The sequence below is a fragment of the Myiozetetes cayanensis genome, unplaced genomic scaffold (genome assembly GCF_022539395.1).
Source record: "Myiozetetes cayanensis isolate MyiCay16 unplaced genomic scaffold, myiCay2020 scf6-25, whole genome shotgun sequence".
NCBI lineage: Eukaryota > Metazoa > Chordata > Aves > Passeriformes > Tyrannidae > Myiozetetes > Myiozetetes cayanensis.
In genome coordinates this window covers 58,604,297-58,628,486 of record NW_026087853.1, presented here as the reverse complement: position 1 = coordinate 58,628,486, position 24,190 = coordinate 58,604,297, and the positions used below count along the sequence as shown (strand labels likewise).

The following is a 24,190-nucleotide window of genomic DNA, read 5'->3' as shown; positions in this document are numbered from 1 at the left end:
TTCCCAGGGCCTTATATATTCCTGTAAAAACTTTCAATCCAGTGGATTGAAAGGACTTTGTTATGGAAGGATTACTGGTGTCAAGGACTTAGCATTTGGGGTGAGCTTTTCTCAGGGTAAGACACACAAACATATGCCAAGGACTTTCCAACATGTACATTATGATCTAATTCTTCTGCACAGACCAACATATTCTAACAGCACCCTATGACACAGCAGGCACTGCCTCAGAATTTTACATAGCCCAAAATATATACAATTACTGCAGATTTCTCTGTGGAAAATCTCAGCTGTAACTTAAGCAAATCTGTGCCTGATTTTGTCCTGCTGTTCATGTTTCTGATTTCTCTGGGATATTTATGGGTGAAGGGGGTTTTTGGTTGTAGTGAAACTGCTTTTGCAGACATACCCAGATTTCTCAGGTGGAAGGCTCCCCGAAGTTAAAACACGTTCAAACAAAACTCTTGTGTTGTTGTCCTCTTTAAAAACAGAAAGAAAAAAAGAAAAATCACACTAAGTAACATTAAAGACATTTTAAAGTCATGTCCATTCAAAGAAATGTGTACATTGAATTAGATATAAGGCTGATGTTCTGATACTTGGATCTGAATTTCAGTAAGTATAAAAAGAATGCCCACACAGAACTTTACTGGTGTTAAATTCCACTGCAGATTTGTTCTGTGGGAGTTTATTTTTGTTGATAGCAACAAACTGATCCTAATCCAGGTTCTTCTATAACAGCACAGCAATTGCTTGGCATCTCTTCAGGATTTCTGTGTTTGTTTGGGTTTTTTTTCCATTTTCTTTAATTATCAGAATAGCGTATCTTGATTGAACTCCCAGTTTCTGCCCCATTTATTGTACCACATCTTACAGGAGTTCAGACATCAAGTCCCTTGGTTTTCAGTAGCCTGCTGGGTTCTTAAAACAGAGCAACACACCAGGGAATTTTAAGAACATTTTTTTTTTTTCTGATGGCATTGTAAATAATCATGTGTAGACCCACAATAATTTATTGCCAAATTAAATATACTGGAACTTGGGGGAAAAAAAACAACAACTCTGTTTACAGCTCACAGGAGGAAAAAAAAACCTCCAAGCCTGTTCAAACTTTCAAAAGCAAGGTGTGTTACCCCTCTGCCCACTGCAGATCAGCTCCCTGGCAGTGGCCAAGCAGGACTGATAAGCACAACATGGATTTTGTATCTTGCTCATCTTTTCTACCTGGGGAGAACGAGTTTAAATTAATTCCAGTCAGGACCAGCTAATCCCTCACTCCTCTCACACTGCTTTTAAAGTCCTACAGATCTTTTCCCTCAGGATTTAGATTTCTCAGTGCACTTCCCACCGTTCACAACAGGTGCTGTAAAATTCCTGCAGTGTCAGCGAGTTAAAATTTGGGAAGTTCACTCTCCTCTAATCACTCTCCAGATCTGATGTTCTGGAACTTCAGTAAGGACAAAAGAACAGGTTTCATTTTCAAATTAACCCCCAAACTTCACAAAGAGATTTCACTGCTCTTCAAGAAGAATTTAAATACAAGGAAACTTGGGCTGAACCTTACAACTCACAGAGAAAGCAGATTAATGCTGCATTAGAGCTCTCAAAAGCTCAGAGCTTACCATTAAGGTGGGAAAGGTAGTCGATGTACGCCAGCACGTATTCCGGAATGTCCCCGTATTTCTTCAGCCCTAGCTCAAAAATCTTAAAGGCCACAGACTTATCCTGCAAACATGAAATAAAAAAAATAATTATTAGCTTCAGTTGACACTGGTGTGGTGCCAGGCTGAGCAGCTGGGATGATTACCTTGCTGCAGTAATACTCCATCAGAGCTGCCGTGACGTAGACGTGGTGGCGGGTCCGGCCGTCCTCTCTGGCTTTCTTAAATATCGTCCTTCCAGACTTTATTCCTTCTGCTCTCCTTGCAAATTTCATGTATTGGATATAGACCTAAGGGGCGTGTTAATATCGATACAGCATCACTGCTAGCGAAGAGCACCGGGGTATCATCGAGTTGGTTTCTTTTTTTACTGTATCTGAAATAATCTTCTCTCACAAAATACAGCAATAAGGCATAACAGAAGCAAGGCTGTGTTGTGCCCCCGTGTTGTTTTTGCTATAAATAATGAGGTAAACCTTTTTATAGATTTTTAAGAAAAAAACTGAATACACCTAAGACTGATCCCCTGAAAACACAATAGTTAGTACACAGATTTTTTTCAAGGAAGGGGAGGTAAGGAAATGAAGGCAACTTCCATAAGCTATTGCCTTCAGAGAACTCGAGGATCAGTGTAAAGATGGTAACTTTCTAATAAAGCCAAGACATACAAAAGGCTGAAGAGCAGCCAAAAGGTCTGATGAGGCATTTTACTGTACATTATACAATCCAAGACACAAATAATCATCCAGTCTGCAAATTATTTGTACCTGATCAAGGAAATAATGAATGTGCCGCTTAATTCAGTGGCCAGTTTGTGGTTTGCATCTTCCTTCACCCTGAATTAGATCACAAATAACAGCATTCCTCAAGCAGGAGGAACTGGGACGTGGTTTCTCATAAAATGTGCATTTGGGAAGCTTTATGATCTGTCTTTAAAGAACGGGAAGTGTCAGTAAATGGACACCTTTCCATTTTACACCTCACACCTTCTTTTTCCTTCTCCTGCTTTGATGTGTCTGTTTTATAAACTAAATTGCTTCTGGAGAGCAGGTTACTTCTCACACCACTTGTTCAGCACTATCAGGGCTGGCACTAGGGACAATGTTTACACCTTCAGCAGATGCACAGCAATTCTCTTGGACACTTCTATGGTGCATTACAGATTTACATAGCTACAGCTACAAAGGGTGGTGCATTTATTACACAGGGGAGAACAATGGACAAAAGCAACGTGGTTTTAATCACGTAAGGGGAGGCAAAGTGAAATTTTAGTTGAGCCAACAAAACATACACCAATTCATGAGATGCAAAATATTCCACGACACAGCTCTTAAATCTGTTTTAAGAGACTGCCCAAAAGAGACAGAGGAGGAGAGTGCACATGACTTAGTGTATTTAAGTGGATTAAAGACAAATACTTATCAACCTTCACGGAATTTTAATCTAATTCTGTCACTCCTGTAAGCTCCTCCCCACTCTGTGCATGTGTTTGAGTGACTACCCATGTAAATGTGGGAGGACTCAACACCAGGCATCATCTCACCAGGGTGGGGTCGATGTCCTCGATGGCCAGCAGCCGGTTGTATATGCTGTGCACTTTCTCGTACTTCATTCGACTCTGAGGAGAAGGAAACACAGACTGCTTGGTTAACACCATTCCACATCGCCCCTGAGAGTGCAAAACTCGATCTGAATTAACAAGTAGAATTTTTTCTGTTTCCCTTTTTCCCCTGGCTGAACGCTGTGCATGCCAGTCCCTTTACTCACATGCGTTTTCTGCCTTGTGCAGTCATTTTTTTCACTTCCCAACATTAATTTCCCAGTAGTGCTTACGTACAGGCTTTTCAAGAGACTCTGAAGTCTTTTTTTAATGTAGCAGTACTGCAGCAGACCTGTCATTGTAGGTGTTTGGGATAAGAAGACTCCTTCCTTTATCCCTGTCTAAAAGTGATGTGTAGACAGGTAGGGAAAACCACCTTCACTCTCCAACCTACACATTTCAAATAATCCATTCAGTTCCCTGCCAGCTCCAGCCCTCCAAGTTGTATTGTGCAGCCTTAAAAAACCAGGACATTCAGCAGACAAGAGGCTGCACTGAAAGCCAAGGAAGGCTCTTTCTTTTAAGGGCAAAGACTTTTATTTTTCCCCCTGTTGTCCTCGCAATCTCCCTGCAAAGACTCTTCCACGTTACAGTAAGTGGCAAACTACACTCCCCACCCAGGACTCCACAGTCCTCCTCTGATCAGTGGGAAGCAGCCTTTATTCCTGGTGGTTCATGTGCAAAGCCACCCAGGGCTGCACCAGAAAGCTGCAGTACAGGTGCCTCCCATCTTCCATCCCAGCAAACACAAATATTAACCCCTCAAGGATTAGACAGAAAAGGTGCTCTTTATTATGCCCATTTTAAAAGTGAAGAAGCTGATCCTCCAGTAAATGCAAATTTATAAGCATTTCACCCTTATCGATACATTGAAAATTATAGTCAATATTTAAGTGGAAAGACAGTAGGTTTTCAAAGCTTTTGGAACTCATACTATGGGATTTTCCTCTCCATTTTGTCAGCTCCACCTCAGAATCCCTGAATGAGAGTAAGGCTGGAAAAAACCAGTAAATTAATTCTATACTGTGTATTCAGTATGTTTCAAATAAATGACATTATTGATGGGAGATGTCTTTGGATTTCAGAGTCAGTACATCACTATTTTTGCTCACCTCTTCGTAATCTGCATATGCAAAATAAAGAAGCATATTCTTCTTTAGTAAAGTGCTGATCGCTCTTTCATAAATATTAGCAGCCTCGTCACTGAAAAGTTTAGCATTGTTCATGTCCTGTTATGAAATAAGTGTAACAACAATGTAATTGTTCAGCAGCTGTGACAACAAAGGCCAATTTATGGAATATCTGCCGTGTGTGACAAGTCCCAGTGAATTTCCACGCAGTGCTCCAATAAGGAGATTATCGCGTCCCCAGTACTTAAGGAACCACAAAATCAGGCCAAAAAAACTCCCCCCCAAACCTAAAACTGAAACCTAAAACTCCCCCAAACCTGCCTTTGCAAGACTGAAATAGTGTTTCGTAATTCTTACCTCAAATAAAGACACTTTTATTTCTTACATTAGGCCCAATTTTAAAATTCTGAACCACGACACAACTTACGGTACTAACTATTTTTCACACAACCCTTTTTGGTTCTTAAGTGCTTGACCAAAAAAAATAACAGTACAGCATCTCAAAGCAATTAAAGAATAGAAAGCCAATGGTAAACTGCTTACCCCTTTCTCAGCCAGCAGCTTACTGGACTGCTCCAGGTACTGTGCTGCCTCATACCAGATGTCTGGGTGATGTCCCAGCACCAGAAGACACTGCTCATAAGCAAACATCACTGTGGGCAAGAAATGCAGGAAACACTCCCTAAATCACTGTACAAATGGTGGGACCCTCTTGCACAATGGAAGTGTGAAGTACAAAAGTCATTAAATTAATCAGTGTCAACGCTAATTGGTGACAGTGATCACAACTGCAGGCCTTGTACATTGCCAGGAACTTTATGAATCATAAGTAGCAGCTAAAACCTACCTCCTCCCCAGAGGAAGAGGAACAACTTATTTAATGTCAGCCATAAAACCCAGGATGTGATCCACTGCTTCCCGACTTCCAACTGAAGTTCAGTGGCACACGACTAGAGCACTGTCCCCCAAAATCCTTGTACTGCTTCCAGCTTGGCCTCAGCTTGGCCTGAGTAAAATCTGGTCTGTTTTTTTAAAAGAACACTCACCCAATCCAAGGAACCTGATTAACCTGTGCTCCAGCACGAGCCCTGAGCACCAAACCACGACGTTATTTGTTGCTGGAGGTCGCTAATGAAGCCAGAAAATACAATCCCAACTCCCTGACAACACCTGATTACCTCTTTTTGTTATGAGAGTTTGATCTTCTGTTCGCAGGGGGTTGCTCTTTTCCCACTGGATGTACTTCTTCCACATGTCCACCTGCTGAGCCTCCTGGGGGGTGTTCTGAGGGGGCACAGAGGGAGCGTTGCGGTCCAGGCCTTTCATCACCGTCTCGTATTCCTGGAGCAAGAAGCAATGTTTGGGAGAGCAGATTTAAACCCATGAAACTTATTTCGTTTATCTTGTGCTTTCTAAAACGGACACAAATATTTTATCAGGCCGACCTTATTAGTCTGGACAGACTTTTATTTAAAATAAGGACCAGTTTTAACGAGAGCTGGTAGAATTAAAGAGGACAAAGGGAAGTCAGCAGGAGGTTGTACCTTTGCAACACGTCGTGCATTCATATAATCTCTACTCCTGTCTTCGATCATCTTCTTAGCTAAGTGAATATTGATGCCCTGGAGAAGGGTGAAAAAAGGAACTGGGAATGTGCAATTTCACTTTGGAAACACTGAATCTTATTTTATACAGGAAAGAGTTTGAAAAGGGATAACAAAGTTATTGTAAAATACCAATCTCAAAAGGTACTGCGTTTCTCCTGATAAATGTCTGGGCAAGATCATGTATCAGAGAATAAACTCACTACTAAAAATCAACTGACCTGAAGCACCTCAGCATACTTTTAATTACTTTCAAAAATATTTTACATAAACTGCTGGGAGCAAAAGTGGAAAGGACGTATTTGTGATTTACAGTTTTGCTTTTAAATGGATGATCTATCAAGTAACAGCTCCCTGCCTTGCTGCTCACCAGGTGACAGCACATGAGCAACTCCATTTTCTTGTGCAAGAAGTAACACAGATTGACCTCCAGGCTCAAAACTCGGCCTTCTCCTCTGCTCCTGAAGTGACAGCTTCTAAAAGAGGTTCTATTCAACACACTCCCAGCTTTGTGTACCTTTGTCAGGTGAGAGGGACTCCAGATGTGTCACCACTGAGAGTGGCACCCCTCCAGGACTGCACTCACGTGAGAGGGCTCTGCTGTGCTGCTGAGCAAGAGCAGAGGGCTTGGGGGCAGCTGGGCCCTGGTCCCAGGGTCCTGGGCATGAACAAAACACCAGGGTAAGGAGTCCCCTTTTGCTGCTGCCCAAGTCCAGGTGGATTTTGCTGGCATGGCTTGCAAAGACTTTGAGGAAGGTGGGCACAGCTTTCAGTCCTATTCCAAACAGGCAGCCAGGCTGGCGACTGACTCAGTAGGGAAGCAAAGGCACTGTCTGGGCTCCTGCAAGGTGCTGTCTGGGACAGCAGACAAAACCAGCAACGCCCCAGTTAACCCAGGAGCAGGCTGAGGATGCAGCTGGATCCTCCTGGGATGCGCTCCCAGCTCAGCAGCCACGCGGCTTTGTGAGCCAAAGACTGTCCCTTTGTCACTGGCACAGAAGGCTCACTGGCAGCGTTACCATTAATTAATTAAAGACAGTGGTGACTGACAGGTTGATATTGCTACCTGGTGGTGGCTGTGGCTGAGCTGAGGGGAAGCTCGAGAACACTCCAGTTAGAGCAAACAGCCATTAATCTTTCACTCACAGACATGCACGTGACCTCTGTGTTGTTGGGCTACTGATGTGGGGAATCACCTCCCCTCGAAGAGCCCTTCTGGTGAGGAGCATTTCCCTGTGCCAGGACCCCTGCAAGCAGCAGCCGTTCCCTCGAGGCCAGTTTAGCCAGAACAGGACGTGCAGAAACCCCTGCCTGAGCAGAGCACTGGCCTCAGCTCCCTGCAGTTCTGAACAGCCTGAGGGACAGCTTTGAGTCACAGGTGTCACCCAGAGCTGCCTCAACCAGAAACTGGACAGGTTGGAGCTGTTGTTTTGACAGTCTCCCCAGGTATTAATGACAGGAGCGGGAATCAACAGTGACAGCCTCCATTTGCTACGTGGGAGGGGAAGAGGAGGTTTACAGGGAAGTTGGACTGGGGATTTTCCGAGGCAGGAGAAGCCACGGCACTGGGGAACTTCCCTGGTGTCATCAGGCTGGCTGGGGTGTCCCTGAACACCAGCAGGGCAATGAGCTGGTACAGGACACGCTCATAGCTCTGGATGCCTGGAGTTCTCCCACCCAGAGCACCAAGGAAAGAGAAGTTGGCCCTTCTGCCCTGCTCGGGGCACAGCTGGCCCTGCCAGCCTGGGCACAACCAGCAGGTACAGGATGAGCAGGAAATACTGAAGACCACGTAACCCAGTGCAGTGAAGGAAGTGCAAACCATCCTAACTGAATGCCTGTTCAACTCTCAGGGAAAGGAGGGCAGTGCCTCCTGGGGGACACCAGCCCTCAGCGCCACCTGAGCTGCTCCAGCTTCCATGAGATACCTTCTCCAGCACTGATAACAGCAGTTTCTAACTCACTAGCAATTCCACTGGGCCAACAGGGAAATGGGGCAGTCCAGTGGATCTTATGGACAGTCTCTGAAATAAATTTTAAAATTCACCCGGGTACAAACTGCACACACAAAAGCTGTTCATACTGCTGGTCACCTCTTCTAGCCCTAATTATTTAATGGGTGTAGTTTGGGCACCATACTCGACTATTACTTCTTTCTTAATGTCACAAACAAGGATGCTGTTGGTTACCTCTTCGTATTTGTTATAATCTCTCCAGAGCTGTTCTATGTTAATCATGGGATTCACACAGCCACGCTGGTAAACCCTACGGACAGCTGTTATCCTCTGGTTCTCTGCATAGGATCCCACTGCTTCTCTAGAGAGCGGGAGAGAAATTCACGTCAGCCATCACCGCTGCCACGAACATCAGCACCGCATCAACTGAGCTTAAAACGAGTCTTTTACGAGGTACTTACACGCCTTTCAAAAAATTGATGTAATCCACCCAGATCTACGTGAGAGAAAAACATTACACGTGAGGAAACCAACGTTCAGTCGTACTTGTTAAAGGAGTTTTAGAAATCAAACGTGTTTTGATCGAAAACAGACATACCTGGTATGACATGATTTCCATGCCAATCTTATCCAGAGCAAAATCATAGGCCTGAGCCATTTTTTCTCTGAGGAAAAGAACAAACCACAAAGACCATAGAGCAAGTGTTTAGCATTTTAAAAAGTCTTTATTTAAAGAGTATCCTTTTGCACAGCAAATTCTAACCAAAACACTGAGGAATGAGAAATATCATTCAACGGCTGAGGGCAAAAACTGGCATTCAGATAGCTTTAAATTCTGTATTTAAGTTATTTTGGGGGTTTGCTTATTTGTTTTATTTAAGAAAATTATTTAAAACTATTTATGGCAATCCAGTGTAATAACAGCTCCTGACCCATCCAGTCAGTGGAAACCCATGTATACCATGTGAAGTTAAGAAAACAGAAAACAACCACTCCCTACATCTTCAGTTGTTTTTTCCCCCCTCAGAGTTCCCCAAACCTTTATGCAATTCTCCAGGAATACAAACTCTGGGGTAATTAGGAGTAGCTCCCTTGTGTGGAAACTGCCCAGATTCTTTCACATGATTTCTCAGTCCCCCAAATAAGTATTTTCCTTCAAGATTTAAAATGTTCACAGAATTTCCTTGGTTAAGTTTCAGTTATGACTGTTTTTCCTCTCTACCACTTTTCTCCCACTTTCCTTTACTCAAATACACTTCAGTCCCTTATTACCTCCTTGACAACATTAACAGGAAAAACAGGAGAAAGTTAAATTGGATATAAAGATTGGAGATGGGAGAGTGGGCACCGATATTTTTACAACTATTTCAAAACAGTCTTGTAAAAATAGAAACCCCTGCTTTTTTTCCTCTGTTAATGCATTACTTGTCTCGCCAGCTCTTGTGCAAAGAAATTATGGTGGGCTGGGGAAGAAAGATTTCATACCATTCCCTCCACCAGAATACCCCCAGATTTGTCCCCCAGTTTCCTCCCCACCCCCTAGTCAAAAATGAAGAAGAAATTCACCATAAAACCAGAATAACTGAGAGCAACTCTGTTAACTTACTTGTAACTAGGTAGCTTCCCCTTGGTTTCTCGTACATAGGAAAGGTAACATTTCCATAAATCAATGTGTAAAACCTTCATAAGGCATCGCTGAAATAACTGTTTAATAACAGCAAGAAGACGTGATCAGGATTGCAGATACAGAAATTAGGTTTCTACTTTTCAAACTACACAGCATGAATTAAAATCATCTTAGTAATTATGATTGAGATTTATAAGAAAGAGTGAGTTAAACTACTCATTTTTTTTTTGACTAAACCATCTCTGTGCTATGCAAGGGAACTGGAGAGAACTAAGCAGAAAAATCCCCCTGCACAATTCACTGATTGCAGATTATTATTATTATTTTTATTAATTTGTTGCAGCAACAACAGATCAATTTTAATGATACTTTTTATCTGTGTTTTTGAATAGTACATTCAGTGACAGCTACGGCTTTTTTCAATCTGATATAGCCCAATCACAAGGTACTTTTTCTTGCTATAGAGATAGATTACATACATTAATAGGACTCACCTTTTCCACTTTGTCATAATTTTTTGCTTTAATCTATAGGGAAGCAGAAAAAAACAAATCACTTAAGAAACTATTTTTGAATAGTAGGAATATATTCTTTACACAGTACTACAGCATTCCAATTTGTACTTTGGCTGCCTGAACTAATTACACTGTTAACACCACATAATGCTGCAAAAACATAATTAAACACACAAAAATCATGTACTTTGCTTAGCTTTGGCAAAATTGGCAGGTTTTTTAGTTTTGATTCTTCACTTTCTAAAATGTAGGTATCAGTAGGCAAAGTTGCTTTCCTGCATTCTGGTTTGAGCAGCCAGACTTAGCCTCTCATGTCGAGGTACTCTATTGCCTCCAGTGCATCATACATTGACTTAGGTACCAAAGGTTCTAGATGGAGATTTAGTAAATTAAAGGTAAAATGCCACATCTGCAAAACTACCAGGCTAATAAATCTATTACACTTGAAAATTTCTGTTGCTATAACATGCTGATGCTGGATAGGGGAATAATAAACACGGAGAACCTGCTTCCCCAGAGGCGCCCCGGGAGGGACCAAACCACACTCAGGTCTCGGCACCAGTTTCATTCACACAGCTCACACACCACGAGGACAAAGAAAAGCAGAGAATGCTGAGGAGGACTGACTGGCATCCTTCATGTATTTATTAGCTCCTGTTACAGTAACATGCCAGGCAGTCTGTGGAGACTCACCCCGAAGAAACAAGGAAAAATCAACAACAGCCTTTGGAAGATGCTTGATCTGCGTTGAAGCACAGAACTTCTAATGAAATAAGGATTCCTTATTCCATTATTCCTTATTCCTATATGCTGTGCTGCATTTGTAAAGTATCAAACCTCCCCTTTAAAACTCATTGCTCTTCATCTACTTAGAGGATTCGAGCGCAGCACGAGCAGTCCCGAAAGCCTTTCTCTCCACTTCCCCAAGGACCGTGGTGGCAGGCAGCAAACAGCACCCTTCTGCATCATTATTCCACTTCCCACCATTCCCACACTAAAGCACTACAGGATTTTTAATGGAAGCAGCAGGAGACACCAACTCATGGGCACAAGCAAGCCCTGTACTGCACCCTGCACTGCCCCTCCTGCCTCCCAAGTGTCCCTGCTCCAGCAACATCCCAGTCCCCAGAGCCCTAAACATTTCCCTCACTCCTGAACAAGACCAATTAAAACCAAGAGAACTCAAACACGTTCTTTCTGCCTTTAAAGAGCACTTCTAGTGGTTGTAGGGCTGCTGAGACGGAAGCTTTTTTTTCTGTGGACGTGAATTAAGGAGCCTGACGCTGCTCTGCCTCCAGCTGAAGGAAAGGACATTCTTACATTTTAAATTTCTCATTCCTTTAGAGTCCAAAAGATAGGAAGACATCTCCCAGTTTTACCTCACTGTTTTTTGACAGTCATCTTTCAGGTTCCTCAGCACCTCTTACAATATGATGAAAAGGATTCAACTCTCACGAAAGAGACAGAGCCTCCCACACCCAGCAATCTCCTTCTATCCTCGGTCACCCAGTCAAAAAGAACAAATGAACCTTGGTTTGTACAGAATTTTTTTTTTTTAATAGAGAAAGGAGATAGCATGAATTATTTTTTTTTTGGTAAATAATTAAATAAAATTTATTTTTGGCTTTGTCACCAACAAAATGCTGTCTGCCTGCTCAGCACTTCCCCTTGCTCCTCCAACACCCAAAAGCCCAGTGACAACCATTACTCAGCAGAAATGAACTCCAGTGACCCTCAGTAATTGCATCCAGCATCAGATCATCCCCGATTTTGCTAAGAAAAGAAGGTGTATTCTTCATTTGCATGAGTTATAACTCAAAGCTAAATATCTTCTATGTGAATTATCCAGGTATGTGACAAGTTGCTGACCACATCAACTCAGTGCTCTGGGTTTGTTAAATCCACGCAAACGGTTTCACACCTGAAAATTCAGAAATCTTGGTACCAACAAAGTTAGGAGGTCCGAGATCAGCGGGATGTGCTTTAAGAAAATAAAGGAAGTGGGGAAAGTCCACCCCAGGCAGCAAGGGCAGATGCTGCCTGCAGGACCCACCATCACACATCCCTGTTACACCTTGGACAGTCCAGGACCAAAACACACCCGACCCTGCCTTCCTCTGACCGTGGCGATGAGAAGTTCCACCCGTTCTGCTGAAAGAGTAACTTTAAATTTGATGCTCTAACAGGAAATCTAAGTCACTGCTGTTATCAGCTTTGTGCAAGATGAACTCATAATAAGTCCAATTCTTCCTAGAATATACAATGGAATTCCCTCTAATGAGCTTCACCAACATTCAAAGGCAAAACTTAATCCACAGATTACAGAGCACTTCACCCTTCCTAACAGACCTTTAGAAGACATGAGAACCACTTATGATCATGCAAGGCACGTGACTTTACTAATCTGAGGGCATAATACCATTTGTAGTTGCCTGGCAACATAAAACACAAGCCTAAAAAGCATCCCGGTTTCATTTTAACCTTTTCAGTGGTTCTTGCTTTCCATCAGGCTCCTAAGGAAGCAAAGTTAGTTTGTTTTTTTTTTCTCAAGTATAAAATCTAAAGCTGCCTTATCCACTGCCTCCAGCTCTGCCCTTGGTGAGGTGGATCCTCTTGTTCTTTACTTTACTCACGGCCCGGCACTACCCAGGGGGTTTTGTGCTTGTTTTGGAAGAGGGACCTGAAGAGAAACACTGTGCATTGGGGTTTTTTGGTTTGTTTGTTTGTTTTTAAAACCACATAACACAACATATGTTTCAGAGCACAAAATTGCCACCAGATCCTACATGTATGTAAGCACTGCTCTGGTTTATGAGCTGAAGGGAACTTGCTGTGAAAGGCCTGTATTCATTCACAGTTAGATGACTGGGTATTAGATAAATAAAAGTTAACATTTTAAAAATAAAAACAGATAAAATTTATCATGACTGAACCCATTTGCCTTTTCTTTTTTTTTTTACATCTTGATGGCTAAAGAGTCAACTCCCCACCTCAAGCACAGTGGGATGTAATTTGCATCTCTACCAGGACAGAACTGCGAGTGTAATAAAATACACTCACATTTCTCTGCCTATGTTTCCAAAATACAGGCTGGAGAGATGTTCCCACTTTACTTGCAGAATAAACACAGCTTGGACCACAGCAATTCAAACTCCTCAGACTGCCTCGAAGAAATGTCACCTTTGAAAGGAGGGAGAGATGCTGATTCTCTGTTCTATCTTTAGCACATTTGGCCTTTTGCTATTTGCTGAGGCTCCCAGGCAGTGACTAATTGTGCGAGCACTTCATGCGACAAACTCGCTTTCCCACAGGTCAAGGAACAGCAATTACCCTTGCAAATAACAAATGCAGTTCTGATCAAGGCAAAATGCAGGACTAACACTGCACTTCCATGTGGCCATTAACCCAGCGAGGCTGGACTGTAACTCTCTAAAAAAATGGATATAAAACTTATCTTACACATGCCCAACAAAGCACATCTTTCACTTGTGCAAGACACTCCAGGGCTTAAGCAGTGAAATGCTTTATTTAAAGGCATTAGCACGTAATTGCAGACGCAGTTGCTGTAATACATTGTTTTACTACAATCTGTACCAGCTAAGGATTGAATGATTGGGCATTTCTGTAGTCCTCATGGGGAGTTTTAATATTCCCCGTGAAAATCCAGCTTTTATCTTGCTATTAGTAAAGCCTGCAAGGAAGGGGTATAGCACACTGACTATGGGAAAACTCATTTTCTCAAAGGGCAGTAAGATGAGATTCTGCCTGTTTTCATTCAGAACAAACAAGTGTAATGTCTCACATTGTGTGTCTCAATTCCAGGGTCTGCCATACAATGGGATTTGAAAACTTCCTTAAAATTATTCTAAATTAAATGTCTCCAACTACTATTACAAGCATTATTTCCAGAGCTTCCAGAACCATGGCATTACATCAGAATTTGGAAGTCATGTTGTTTCCACTCGTTATATCATCACCTGAAAACCAGGATTCAGTTATAGCTGCTGAAATAGCTACAATGTAGGAGTGGGGGAACATACACTGGTCACCTTGTCCAACTGCCTGACCACTTCAGGGCTGACCAAAAGCTCAAGCACGTTGTTTAGGGCACTGGTTTGGGGCATCAACCACCTCTCCAGGCAGCCAGTCCCACTGTCTGACCACTGTGATCTTCCTGCTCACAATCATCTTTTAGGTTTCACAGCTGTCTCCTGATTACCAAAACTGTGGTCTGTGACATACACTATCATATATTTAGAGTTACATGTACTCTCAATTTTCTCACAGTATTTAGGAATAAATAGATTTTTACAGTAACTAAGAATATTTGTTCTGCTAATGAACAGAACCTGCAGTTCTGCAAGTCCAATTACCAGTTAATATCCTGCAGCAAGAACAGCCACCTCCTGAGCAGCTCGTGAAAAAAGGTTAACTTTTTATAGCAAAACTCTGAGCCACATTACCATTTTCAACAGTAAGAGGTGGTGATGTCTACAGGTAAAGTGATAACTAATAAATGAAGGGCAGCAGTTCTATTAGAATTCAAGTTGCAGTGGGAAATTGGGACCAGTGGCACAGGCAGAGAGAGCTGCTGCATCACCAGCAGCACGGAAGGCTGCTCCTCTTAACTTCTTGAAAATTGTCTTTACAGCCTCATCATCCCAAACCTTTAATAACCTTGAGGAACATTAAACAAAGCTCTGCAGGTTATCACACTCTACCCACGTTTCTCCTGCATGATCACTGCATGAACTTCTCCACCACTTATTATACAAAAAAGGAAAAAAACAGGTGTGCCTGAAGACTTGAAAAGACTATTTTCAAAACTGTGAGCACAGAAATAGATTTATCTGAAGTTTAGGAAAAAAAGAAACCCAGCTGCACCTGCCTCAGGGTGGCAAGGGAGCAGCTCAGAGCAGAAGTCTTCAGAAAGGAAAAGAAAACAAGAACTTGTGAAACACCACTCTGCAGGCAGAGCAACATGACCCAGTTAAAACAGCGTTAAGAGTCATTCTCAATTCAAAAAAAGCTATGTGAAGAAGTAATTAGCAATTCAAAAAAACCTGCAAGTGGAAGAAGTCTTTTTGTTTGATCTATTAGACTGAAAAACCCCGGCATCTTTAATTTTCAGATGTATTAGGAAAGAAATCAATCCCTACTAACACGTGATTAGAATATCCCAAGGTCTGAGCAAACTGTCTGCTTTCTGTCAGCAATACAAGCACTGAGAACCCGGACAACCTCCCTGAACAAACTTACAGTAAGCACTGATCTAGATGTGATGAAAGGTTGATGCACTGCAGTCAAGAAACTTAACTTTGCTATGAATAATATAGTTTGGAATATTAAAAAGTACCTACCCCATCTAATTCTTACTTAAGTATCTACTCCAGTAAAAGGAACAAGGACTTCATTAACAAATAAGAGAGCTCAGAGACAGAGCTACCAAAAATAGCTGCTGTGCTACAGTTTAAAACTTAGGAATGTGAGTAATTTTCACACAGAGACAAATCTTCAGGACATCTGACTCTACTCCCTTACAAAAAATGCTGCCTCTTCATGTTAATCTTTGGGGCCTTCCTTAATTTTTCAAGTGAATTTTCTCTTCCTTCCTATCTATGGCGTTCTACTGCTACCTCTTCTCATTTTGCTTAACTGTCCTTTCCAAAACACTCTTTCAGAAAAAAAAAAAGGCAGATTTGCAGTTATGTTCAAACACCAAACCCACCTGTTACTGCCTGCACTGCTCTCCTCCTTCCTGACAAACCCCATTACTGCAAACATCTCTTGTGAACTGGTGTGATTCAAGTGGAGCAGCAGGAAGAGCCCTTTTCAAGTCACGATGAAAAGCACACTCTGTGTTCTTCTAAAAAGAAGACAGACAACTCCACTTATCTCTTACTTCACCATCCTAAACATCTGACATTCAAAAATTGCCTAGAAATTGGGGTGAAGGGAACTGCTCCATGTCTAGGTTTTCTTTCCCCTGTGAGTAGTGCCTCAGTCTACTGAGGCTGTTCTCACAGCTCACCTAAAGCACTACCAGCTTTTCTTCCTTGTTCTATCTCTACCCATTCTTTAGTATCTGCTCCAAATTAGGAAAACCATTACCTTTTTGATTTAGGCAATCTGCCCATTATCCAACTCAATGCAATATGAGCTGTATGAAGCAGGTGGTGTACGCTGAGCATCCACCCCTTCCCGCTTCACACCCAGATTCTCATTTTAATGAAGAGTCAATTTTCAGCCTGCCCCGTGGCTTGTAATTTCCTTTTCAATTTCACACTCCCTTTAAGCCACAGCAGAAAACAATCCTACACACACACACACTCACACCCCTGCAAACTACCTTGCTCCCTTCCCAACTTACGCATTTTGGTTCTTCCTACGCACTTTAGTTCACTTCTCCTTCCCATTCCTGTTTCTCGAGTATTTTGCAGCAGCAGTGGGAAGTTTTAAGATGTGTTTCCAGATGTCTGACATTAACCAACTGTTTCACTACCCAGATCTCACACCTTACAAGGGTCTAACTTAAGATCTCATTTATTAAGACTCTAAATTTAAAATGGTCGAGATTCTTTTCACTTCTATCAGAAATCAGTGTTCATTACAGTTACATAGAGCTATTAGAAAAATCATTCCTCCTTTCATTTTGCTATCCTCAATATATACCAGAAAGAGTAAGAAAGCAAAATTTGTTAAAAAGTGGCAGTTTACTATTTAATTTGAGGTTATAGCTGGGGAAAATGGGGTATTTAGGGGCATTAAGTTCCCCATTATGTTTATAATTTGACCATTTCTCACTATACCCATCACATCTACAGTTCTTATACATTCTTTTCAAATATGCTTGCATGAAAGGCTAGAAAAGAATAAGTTTAATACCTATATTTTTTTCACACTTACGGTCAATTATGGTATTTCAAAAGATCTGTTTTAGTTATGGTTACCAAATAATAATAATTTCAATGGAAGTTTTTAAGAAGTCTCTGTTCCTTCACCAAGGATCTCTGTTAATACCACGCCTGAACGATTTAGAATTTCAGAGATCTCACTTTTTAAAGGGATCCTTGAATATCTGCTTTTTAAAAAAGCAACACCTCCACAAGGCAGAGGTCCCTCAAGTGGCCTGAACACTGACTTAGCAAAAAGGGCTGATAGCCCAAATGAACACATTAAGACCAGAAAGAACCGCTGCCCTTTTGGCTGCTCCAGTTCATTCACAGACCACGCATTAATGCCTCTCATTTTCCAGCACGGTACTGCTCTGCTAAAAGCTCTCCTCAAAACAAAGACAGCCAAACAAGCAATTCTCCTAAAGGAAAAGGGACACAGGTGGCTCAAAGAGTAAAAAAAATGGCACTAGGAGATGTAAATATCACACAGCATAACCTCCTTACTCCTGTAATATCAGCACAAGCCCAGCCTGGCCTGTTAGCAGAGGACAAATTGTTCTTAATGCTTTGTCTCTGCAACTAGGATGTAAAGAGCAGATTTCCAATAATTTTGTAGCAAAAAATGGCCCAAAGAATGGTTGTCAAAACCATCAGCCTGATCCTGAGTTCCAAAGGTGCCTGGGGGCTCTCATGTCTGACCACAGCAGCCAGTTGTCTCACCACAGGAAACCAAGAACCAGCAATCTCCAAGTAAACAGTGCAGATTAATGCTCAGGACAAGTAATTCTCTGCAACTGCATTCAGATAATGGCTGGGCTGCTTTTGTTTTACAGCAATGAGGCATTCCTGCTGAAATTCAGGAAATAACCCTATTTTTCTAACACAGGCAGCTGCCCTCATCAAAAATCCTTCTGTCAGAAATCAAGGAAATTCTCTACTGGCTCTTTTTTGAGAATGTCATATTTTTAAAAGTCACAGTTACTGAAAAGTCTCATCTGTAATATGAAAAAAGGAAAGACTGTATTTGGAAAGTCAGTTACAGAATGAAACACCCAGATTCCCGCCTTTTTGGCAACAAAGAGAAAACAACATTCACTACAAAAGTAGCATTTAGTGGTAAGAATTATTAGTTTGCTTCAAGATATGAGTTTTATTGCAGGGTCTTCTCAATATCTAGTTACCAGTTCTGGACTGATCACCAACAACCTAATCTGAAACCACACGACAATGCAAATATTTTTGGTTAATGACTTAATCCAAAACCAGTTAGGTGCACAGGCTCTGCACAGCTACACTGGGTCCTCTGTTTCCAGAATACTTGAATTTGAGTGCAATTACTATCCTAGGTAATGAGACCGCTTTGGACATTAAAAAAAAAAAAAACAACACAAAAACCACAGGTTTTTAGAAGATTTAAATGCTCTGCTGCTTTTCCCCATTTAAACACTGTATAAGTAGTTTTTAAAGTGGCTTCCCCTTCTCCTTCCCTTTTAAACCTCAGCTTCATGCCCTTCTGGGCTTCCATCTGTGGGAACAGTCTCACTTCAAAAATACATGTATAGCTATTTTTAAGTCAGTCTGAGTTGATAGTAGGGCTTAGATAACATTAAATGACGTTACACTCGAACAATTGGCTACACAGAGATGCACCGAGGCTGGAAAACAAAACCACAGATCACACATTCCCATCCTTTAGAAATGAAAGCTATGTAGGTGACATTGCTGCTGAAAGGAGAGAGGGGTTAGCTCTACGCTGACATCTCATTTTACAGGTCAGCTCAGAATAACTTACACTTTATGTGAGGCTGGTTTGTGTTTGTGGGGGTTTTTTATACCCTCCACGCAATTGGAATTGTAAGATTAAACCCCCTTTAAGTCAGCTGTACTTCTAAGATAAAAGACTTGCACAGACAACTCATTGTGTTGCTCCTATCTGAAATTCACTGGTGAATCCACTGATTGTGAACCTGCTACTGTTACCTACACCCGCCCGGAATAAATAAACACCACTGGCAGTTCTGCCCCCCTGTGCTACAGAGCTCTCAGAACAATGAGTTTCTTTGTAGTAAAGCCCTGGGTGGCACTGATCATCCCGTTTCTTTGTTGCTTTTTGGGGTGAAAAGTGCGTTTTCTGCTACACCAAGCGCTGCCCGTGCAGAACGAGGCATATTCTGGGCAACTGGTTTTTTTGAGAGAGCAGAGATTCAGTTTGATACTTCTTTCCCTCTAACTGAGCATTTCGTGGCTTTTCTGCTATAGTTGATGATTCAGAAACCCCTGGTAGAGTGTTCTAAAACTCTGTGGTAGGCAGGTAGCATGTAATTATCTCACTGGGACTGTGAGGACTCGACTTTCACTGCCAGGCTTAGGTAAGTACAGAATACGTTCAGATTGCATTGGCATTAAAGAATGCTGCAAAAAAAACCTTAAAATGTAACCCCAAATTTCAGGAACATTAAAATAACAAATAAACACATAATATCTAATTTCATGCCTTTTTTTGTAAATACTTGATATTTCTTATGGAACAGTAATTTTTTTTTCAAGAGCTAAGACTACTAGCACAAAACTTACCTCCATCTGCTTAGCAATAGAAAAATATTTCTGCTGAATTCAAGTCTGTCTGCTAATTTTAAAGTTCCACGGTACTTCCCTTTTAACACCCATTTTGAACACACACAAAAAAAGCAGCACGTGCTATGTAATTTCTGAGTATCAATCAAATTTAATAAAAAAACCAAAAACAATAACAAAACCAAACCCACCAAAAACTGAAGCCTGAATTCTATTTAGTCACATCTGATGTGGGAAAAAATTCAAGTTTTAAGGATAAATAATATAGTCTGGCTCCTGCCCAGGGTTACCAGAACTGATATTTTATCAAGGGCAAATACTGTGGAATATTCTGAGGTATTTGCCCCTCCTGCTCAAGTACTCCTGTGCAGAATTTCAATTAAAGTAAATTTACTGGTAACATTTCCCTGAGGAATTCTAGTTGGTGGGCAACAACAATGGGCAAGTAACACATACTTACCAGGGCAGCAATTTATTTGTTAGGGGGTGGAGCAGGGATGGGGACCCTGCTCTGTATTAAACATGTTAACTTGCACACACAGAGCATTTTTTCAGGCTGCTTGGACCAAAAAGCCATGCATTTGGGACTATTTTAAGAGTGCATTTTTAGAAGGGGAAGCTCAAGTAGCTGACAGGGTTTTCAGAGGCACCTACGTGGACTGTTTAACGTTTATCCCAGTCTATTTATGACCAGTTCACTTGAAACTTCTAATTTTTCATTATAAATGAACTGCACTTTCTTCTAGTCACCTTTTATACACCATCAGCCACCATCACTGTGATGTGCACACCTGGCACCATCTCACAGTCAGGCAGAATTCCCAATTCCCAAAACACAGTCAGTCAGGACTAAAAGGACAAAATCTCCCCAGTGAAACAAAACCCGCTCGACCAAGGCCCTCAGTGCAGGGCCTTGCTTTCAAATTTGGGATGAAGGGTGTGTTTCTTCACGTATGAGCCTGTCAGCACTGTCAGTTTAAGTAGGTGGACTGTAATTGAAACTATTAATTACTCCAGTGCCATGGGAAATCTGGGGAAAGGGTCAATTGCCGGAGCTGATGGCAGGAAAACTGCAGGAAAACTGAGCTTCCACCAGCAAACGTGTTACAAAAGCAATTTTTTGGCAAACTTATCCAGTGTTACTCATCTTCATCTTGCATTGATTGCAAACTAGAAGTGCAGAACACCCTGAAGTAGATACAAGCCTACATTTACTAAATTGCAGCATTAACATCCATGACAGGGCTTCTTCTACCTCAAACTCCTGCATGATACAATGTCATCTTCCAAGTACTGTGATCCAACGCAAAGGGGTAAACCACAGAGACCAACCAAACCAAGTTCCAGGGCAAGTTTAAAGGAAACTAATTCAGAACTGTCTCATCAGTACCCTGTATATCACAGGCTGCTGAGTGTGTTTGCATGCTTTACCAATGCAACACCACTGCAATCCCACCAGCAGCTATCCAGCTGCATAAGCATGATTAAGAGATGGTAAGAGCACTAGATTTCTTCTGCAATAATTTGGATGTTAAAAAGTTTGTCACGGGGTTAGTTTTACATTTATATTTCAAATAAAATCACAAAAGTTACAGAAGGGCGTCAAAAAGTTAATTATTTCATTACTAGGGAGCCTTCTCCCCTCCTCCACTCACTGCCCCATCAAAAATGGTCAGCAGAATTCTGACACTTAAAGAAAACGTCTGAGCTGTCCCATCAGAGCCTCCTGGGACCTCCTCGTCATCTGAAAGGGGAACTGCGAGTGCACACTGAAAGACACGGCCCAGAGCAACACCCGAGAGCCCACAGTTCTCACCCCAAATATACTCCTATGGCTGCACCCAAAAAACACCAAAAGAGGATTTCGATGGGTAGGGAGGAATGGAGAAAAGGCAGGCCAATAGTGGGCTCAAGACAACAAAAATAAAAGGGAAATCTAGCTCCATCTCTTCCACCCCTTTACATACAGCATCAAATTATGCTTTTGAACTCAGGCTGAAGCTGCAGATAATAAAGTTCTTTTCATTGTTATTTTAAATATATTCTAAACAAATTATTTTTCTAAGTACCTATAAAACTTTTAGGTAATCTGAGTAAATTACCTGTAGAAATTCACGCTGATAAACTCATACACTCCCATTTCTATTCTATGATTTAAAAAGAACATTAATTATGCTGTGTGACCGTATCACCTTAACATGTAAACACACAAATGAATGCACATACATATGTTGAGAGATTCCTGAGGAATCCACAGGCACAGAACCTGGTATGTCCTCATTTAACCATAAAAATTAATCCAAACCCTAAATCAAAACAACATTTTAAACTGCAGTTCCACTGAGCACAACGAAGTTAGCTCACATTCTGACTTCACCACGTCTGCTTTATCTGCAGGGTAACACACACATAACCACAAACCTGCACCCCTGTTTTTGTCAGTCTAAACAATTTCAATCTGAGGGTTCACTCTGATTTTGTTTCACAGTAAGAACAGTGTTTGAACACCTATACTTCCAGGGTGAGGGAGAGCTGACAGAAGTTGATGACTTTGTTGCAGTCTGGACATAGAAAATCCTATAAATGGAATAACTAGGCATCGTTTTAGTCCAAATGTAAGACATGGAGAAGCACTTTAAACAATGTATCGATATTTATTCTCACATGAACCAAATACAGCAGTATCAGATTGTTTACAGCAAGAACGTCTGGTCATGTCTTGTTCCACCTTCACGCACTGGTTATTTCTTATCCTCTATTTCATGCACTAATGCAAACCACAGGGAACTAGAGAGAATAGGCTGCCCTCAGTAGAAAGTCTAAGTTTTATCCAGACATATTACAGGAATCAAAGGAGGTAAGACAGCTGATCCTCCATCACACTACTAAACTTTTCAAATGAACTAGAGTGAATTTAGAGTAACAGCCTGAATTAAGGATAAAAACTATATAATTTAGATATAGGTATAAGCTGTTCTGCTGAAACACAGAGCCAGCGTGAAGGTACGAGTGAAATTCCCACCCGTCCTCAGCACACTATCAATCCCCTCCCTCCTCCTTTTGGAGAAGCAGAGGATGTTAGAAGGTCTGAAAGCCTTTAGCCTGGCAGTCTAAAGGACCTTTGGTTCAACCATCTACGAATGGATCAGCAGTGTGTGCTCGCTGGAACTTGTGCAAACCAAGGTTAGTGCAGAGCCTCTGCCACAGGGAACGATCCACTCCTAAAGAACAGCCCCAGAGCCAGATGAACTGCTTACACCTCAGCTTAACAGCGAGTTCTATCAAACAGTCCTGGCCCAAGATGCAATAGGACTCCACTCTAGAAAAGTGATACTGAAAACTGTGCACAAACTAAATTCAAAAGGAACATCTTTCTCCTTACATGCCTATCCCTAAAGCCAAACATTTATGATGCCACAGTTCCAGTGAACCCTGGACACGCTCCCACGTTTCTACATCATGAATATTTGCCACTACCCATCCAGCTAAACCCCAATATGGATCAGAAATAAATCATTCCAGGATCTCATGTGTAATTAGCTGCATGGATACAATGTGCATTAAAGAAGTGAATGCTGCTTGTGCAATGGTAGAGTTACGAACCTATGTCTGTCACTTCTCGCTTTTGAACTGTTTCATGTAAGAAAGGTAATAAAATGTCATAGGGTATTAAGTACACCACACAGAAGTCCAAAATTGCTACTGGATATAGAGCACCAGAAGCCAGTGGTGAGGAAAAGCAAACCCTAAAGAGGGGAAAACCAAGGCACACTAAAATTAAGGCCATTTGTGCTGCCAGGACACAGGACTGTCACAGGTTGCCTTCACAGAGCTTCTGGCTAAGAGAAGCCACTGCATTTCGGGACAGTTACGACTCAAAGCCTTTTCACAATCTGTAAAGAGACTGCACAGCAAATAAAGTCACATATTATTTTATGTAGCAGCACTGGTAGAAAAGGTTTTACCAGAGTGTTCTCTCACAGCCATCGCACTTCTCAAAATCTGAATAAAGAGCATCAGGAAACTCAACCAGCTGGAAGCTGGAAGAGATGTAGAAATGAATCAGAAATTAGGACTATAGCTCCCTCTCCCACGCAGATGAAGATAACCAATCTGTACCAAATACAGGGCACACAAGAAACCTCTGGTTTTACTCCTGGTTCTTTCAGGTTCAAACATAAGACGCTTGAGTTCGTGCCTGACCTAACACACATATTTCCCCCCCCTCCTCAAAACATCAACAGAAGAATCAATGAATGGCTTCAACAAAAAAAAGGACACAATGAGAAGAGTTTTCACTGTTCTTGTTACATTTGAAAGTGAGACTCCAACAGTGTTGTGAACGAGAGTACACAGCTAACATTTCTAACAGAGATATTTCTGTCACCCAGATGGAAAGAATACAACAGAACAGGAAGCAGTTCGTGTTTATTTATGTGAAAACAGCAACACACTCTAGAAGAGGGTTCATAGTCATCTCTTCATTAGGCATCGCTCCCACTTCAAAAATGCCCTAAGAATTTCCCAGGATATTTTTCATGATCAAATACAGAAAACAGAGTCACGAAGAAACCCACTAGTGTTGTACCGTGCATCTCCTGAAACTACGAGTGTCAGTGTGTGGGGAA

At 41.7% G+C, this 24,190-nt stretch overlaps 1 protein-coding gene across 1 annotated transcript in view; it reads right to left on the bottom strand.

The window, feature by feature from the left end:
* Positions 1-24,190, bottom strand: part of CSTF3 (cleavage stimulation factor subunit 3) — a 40,345-nt gene that overhangs the window by 3,546 nt on the left and 12,609 nt on the right. Inside the window, exons 4-16 of the mRNA XM_050334958.1 lie at positions 10,072-10,104; positions 9,557-9,654; positions 8,549-8,615; positions 8,412-8,446; positions 8,185-8,311; positions 5,936-6,013; positions 5,570-5,732; positions 4,935-5,044; positions 4,374-4,490; positions 3,205-3,279; positions 1,808-1,951; positions 1,623-1,725; positions 410-479 (exon numbers count right to left, since the gene is read on the bottom strand). Coding sequence (XP_050190915.1) covers positions 410-479; positions 1,623-1,725; positions 1,808-1,951; positions 3,205-3,279; positions 4,374-4,490; positions 4,935-5,044; positions 5,570-5,732; positions 5,936-6,013; positions 8,185-8,311; positions 8,412-8,446; positions 8,549-8,615; positions 9,557-9,654; positions 10,072-10,104 — 1,220 coding nt within the window. The remainder of the gene's footprint in view (positions 1-409; positions 480-1,622; positions 1,726-1,807; positions 1,952-3,204; positions 3,280-4,373; positions 4,491-4,934; positions 5,045-5,569; positions 5,733-5,935; positions 6,014-8,184; positions 8,312-8,411; positions 8,447-8,548; positions 8,616-9,556; positions 9,655-10,071; positions 10,105-24,190) is intronic.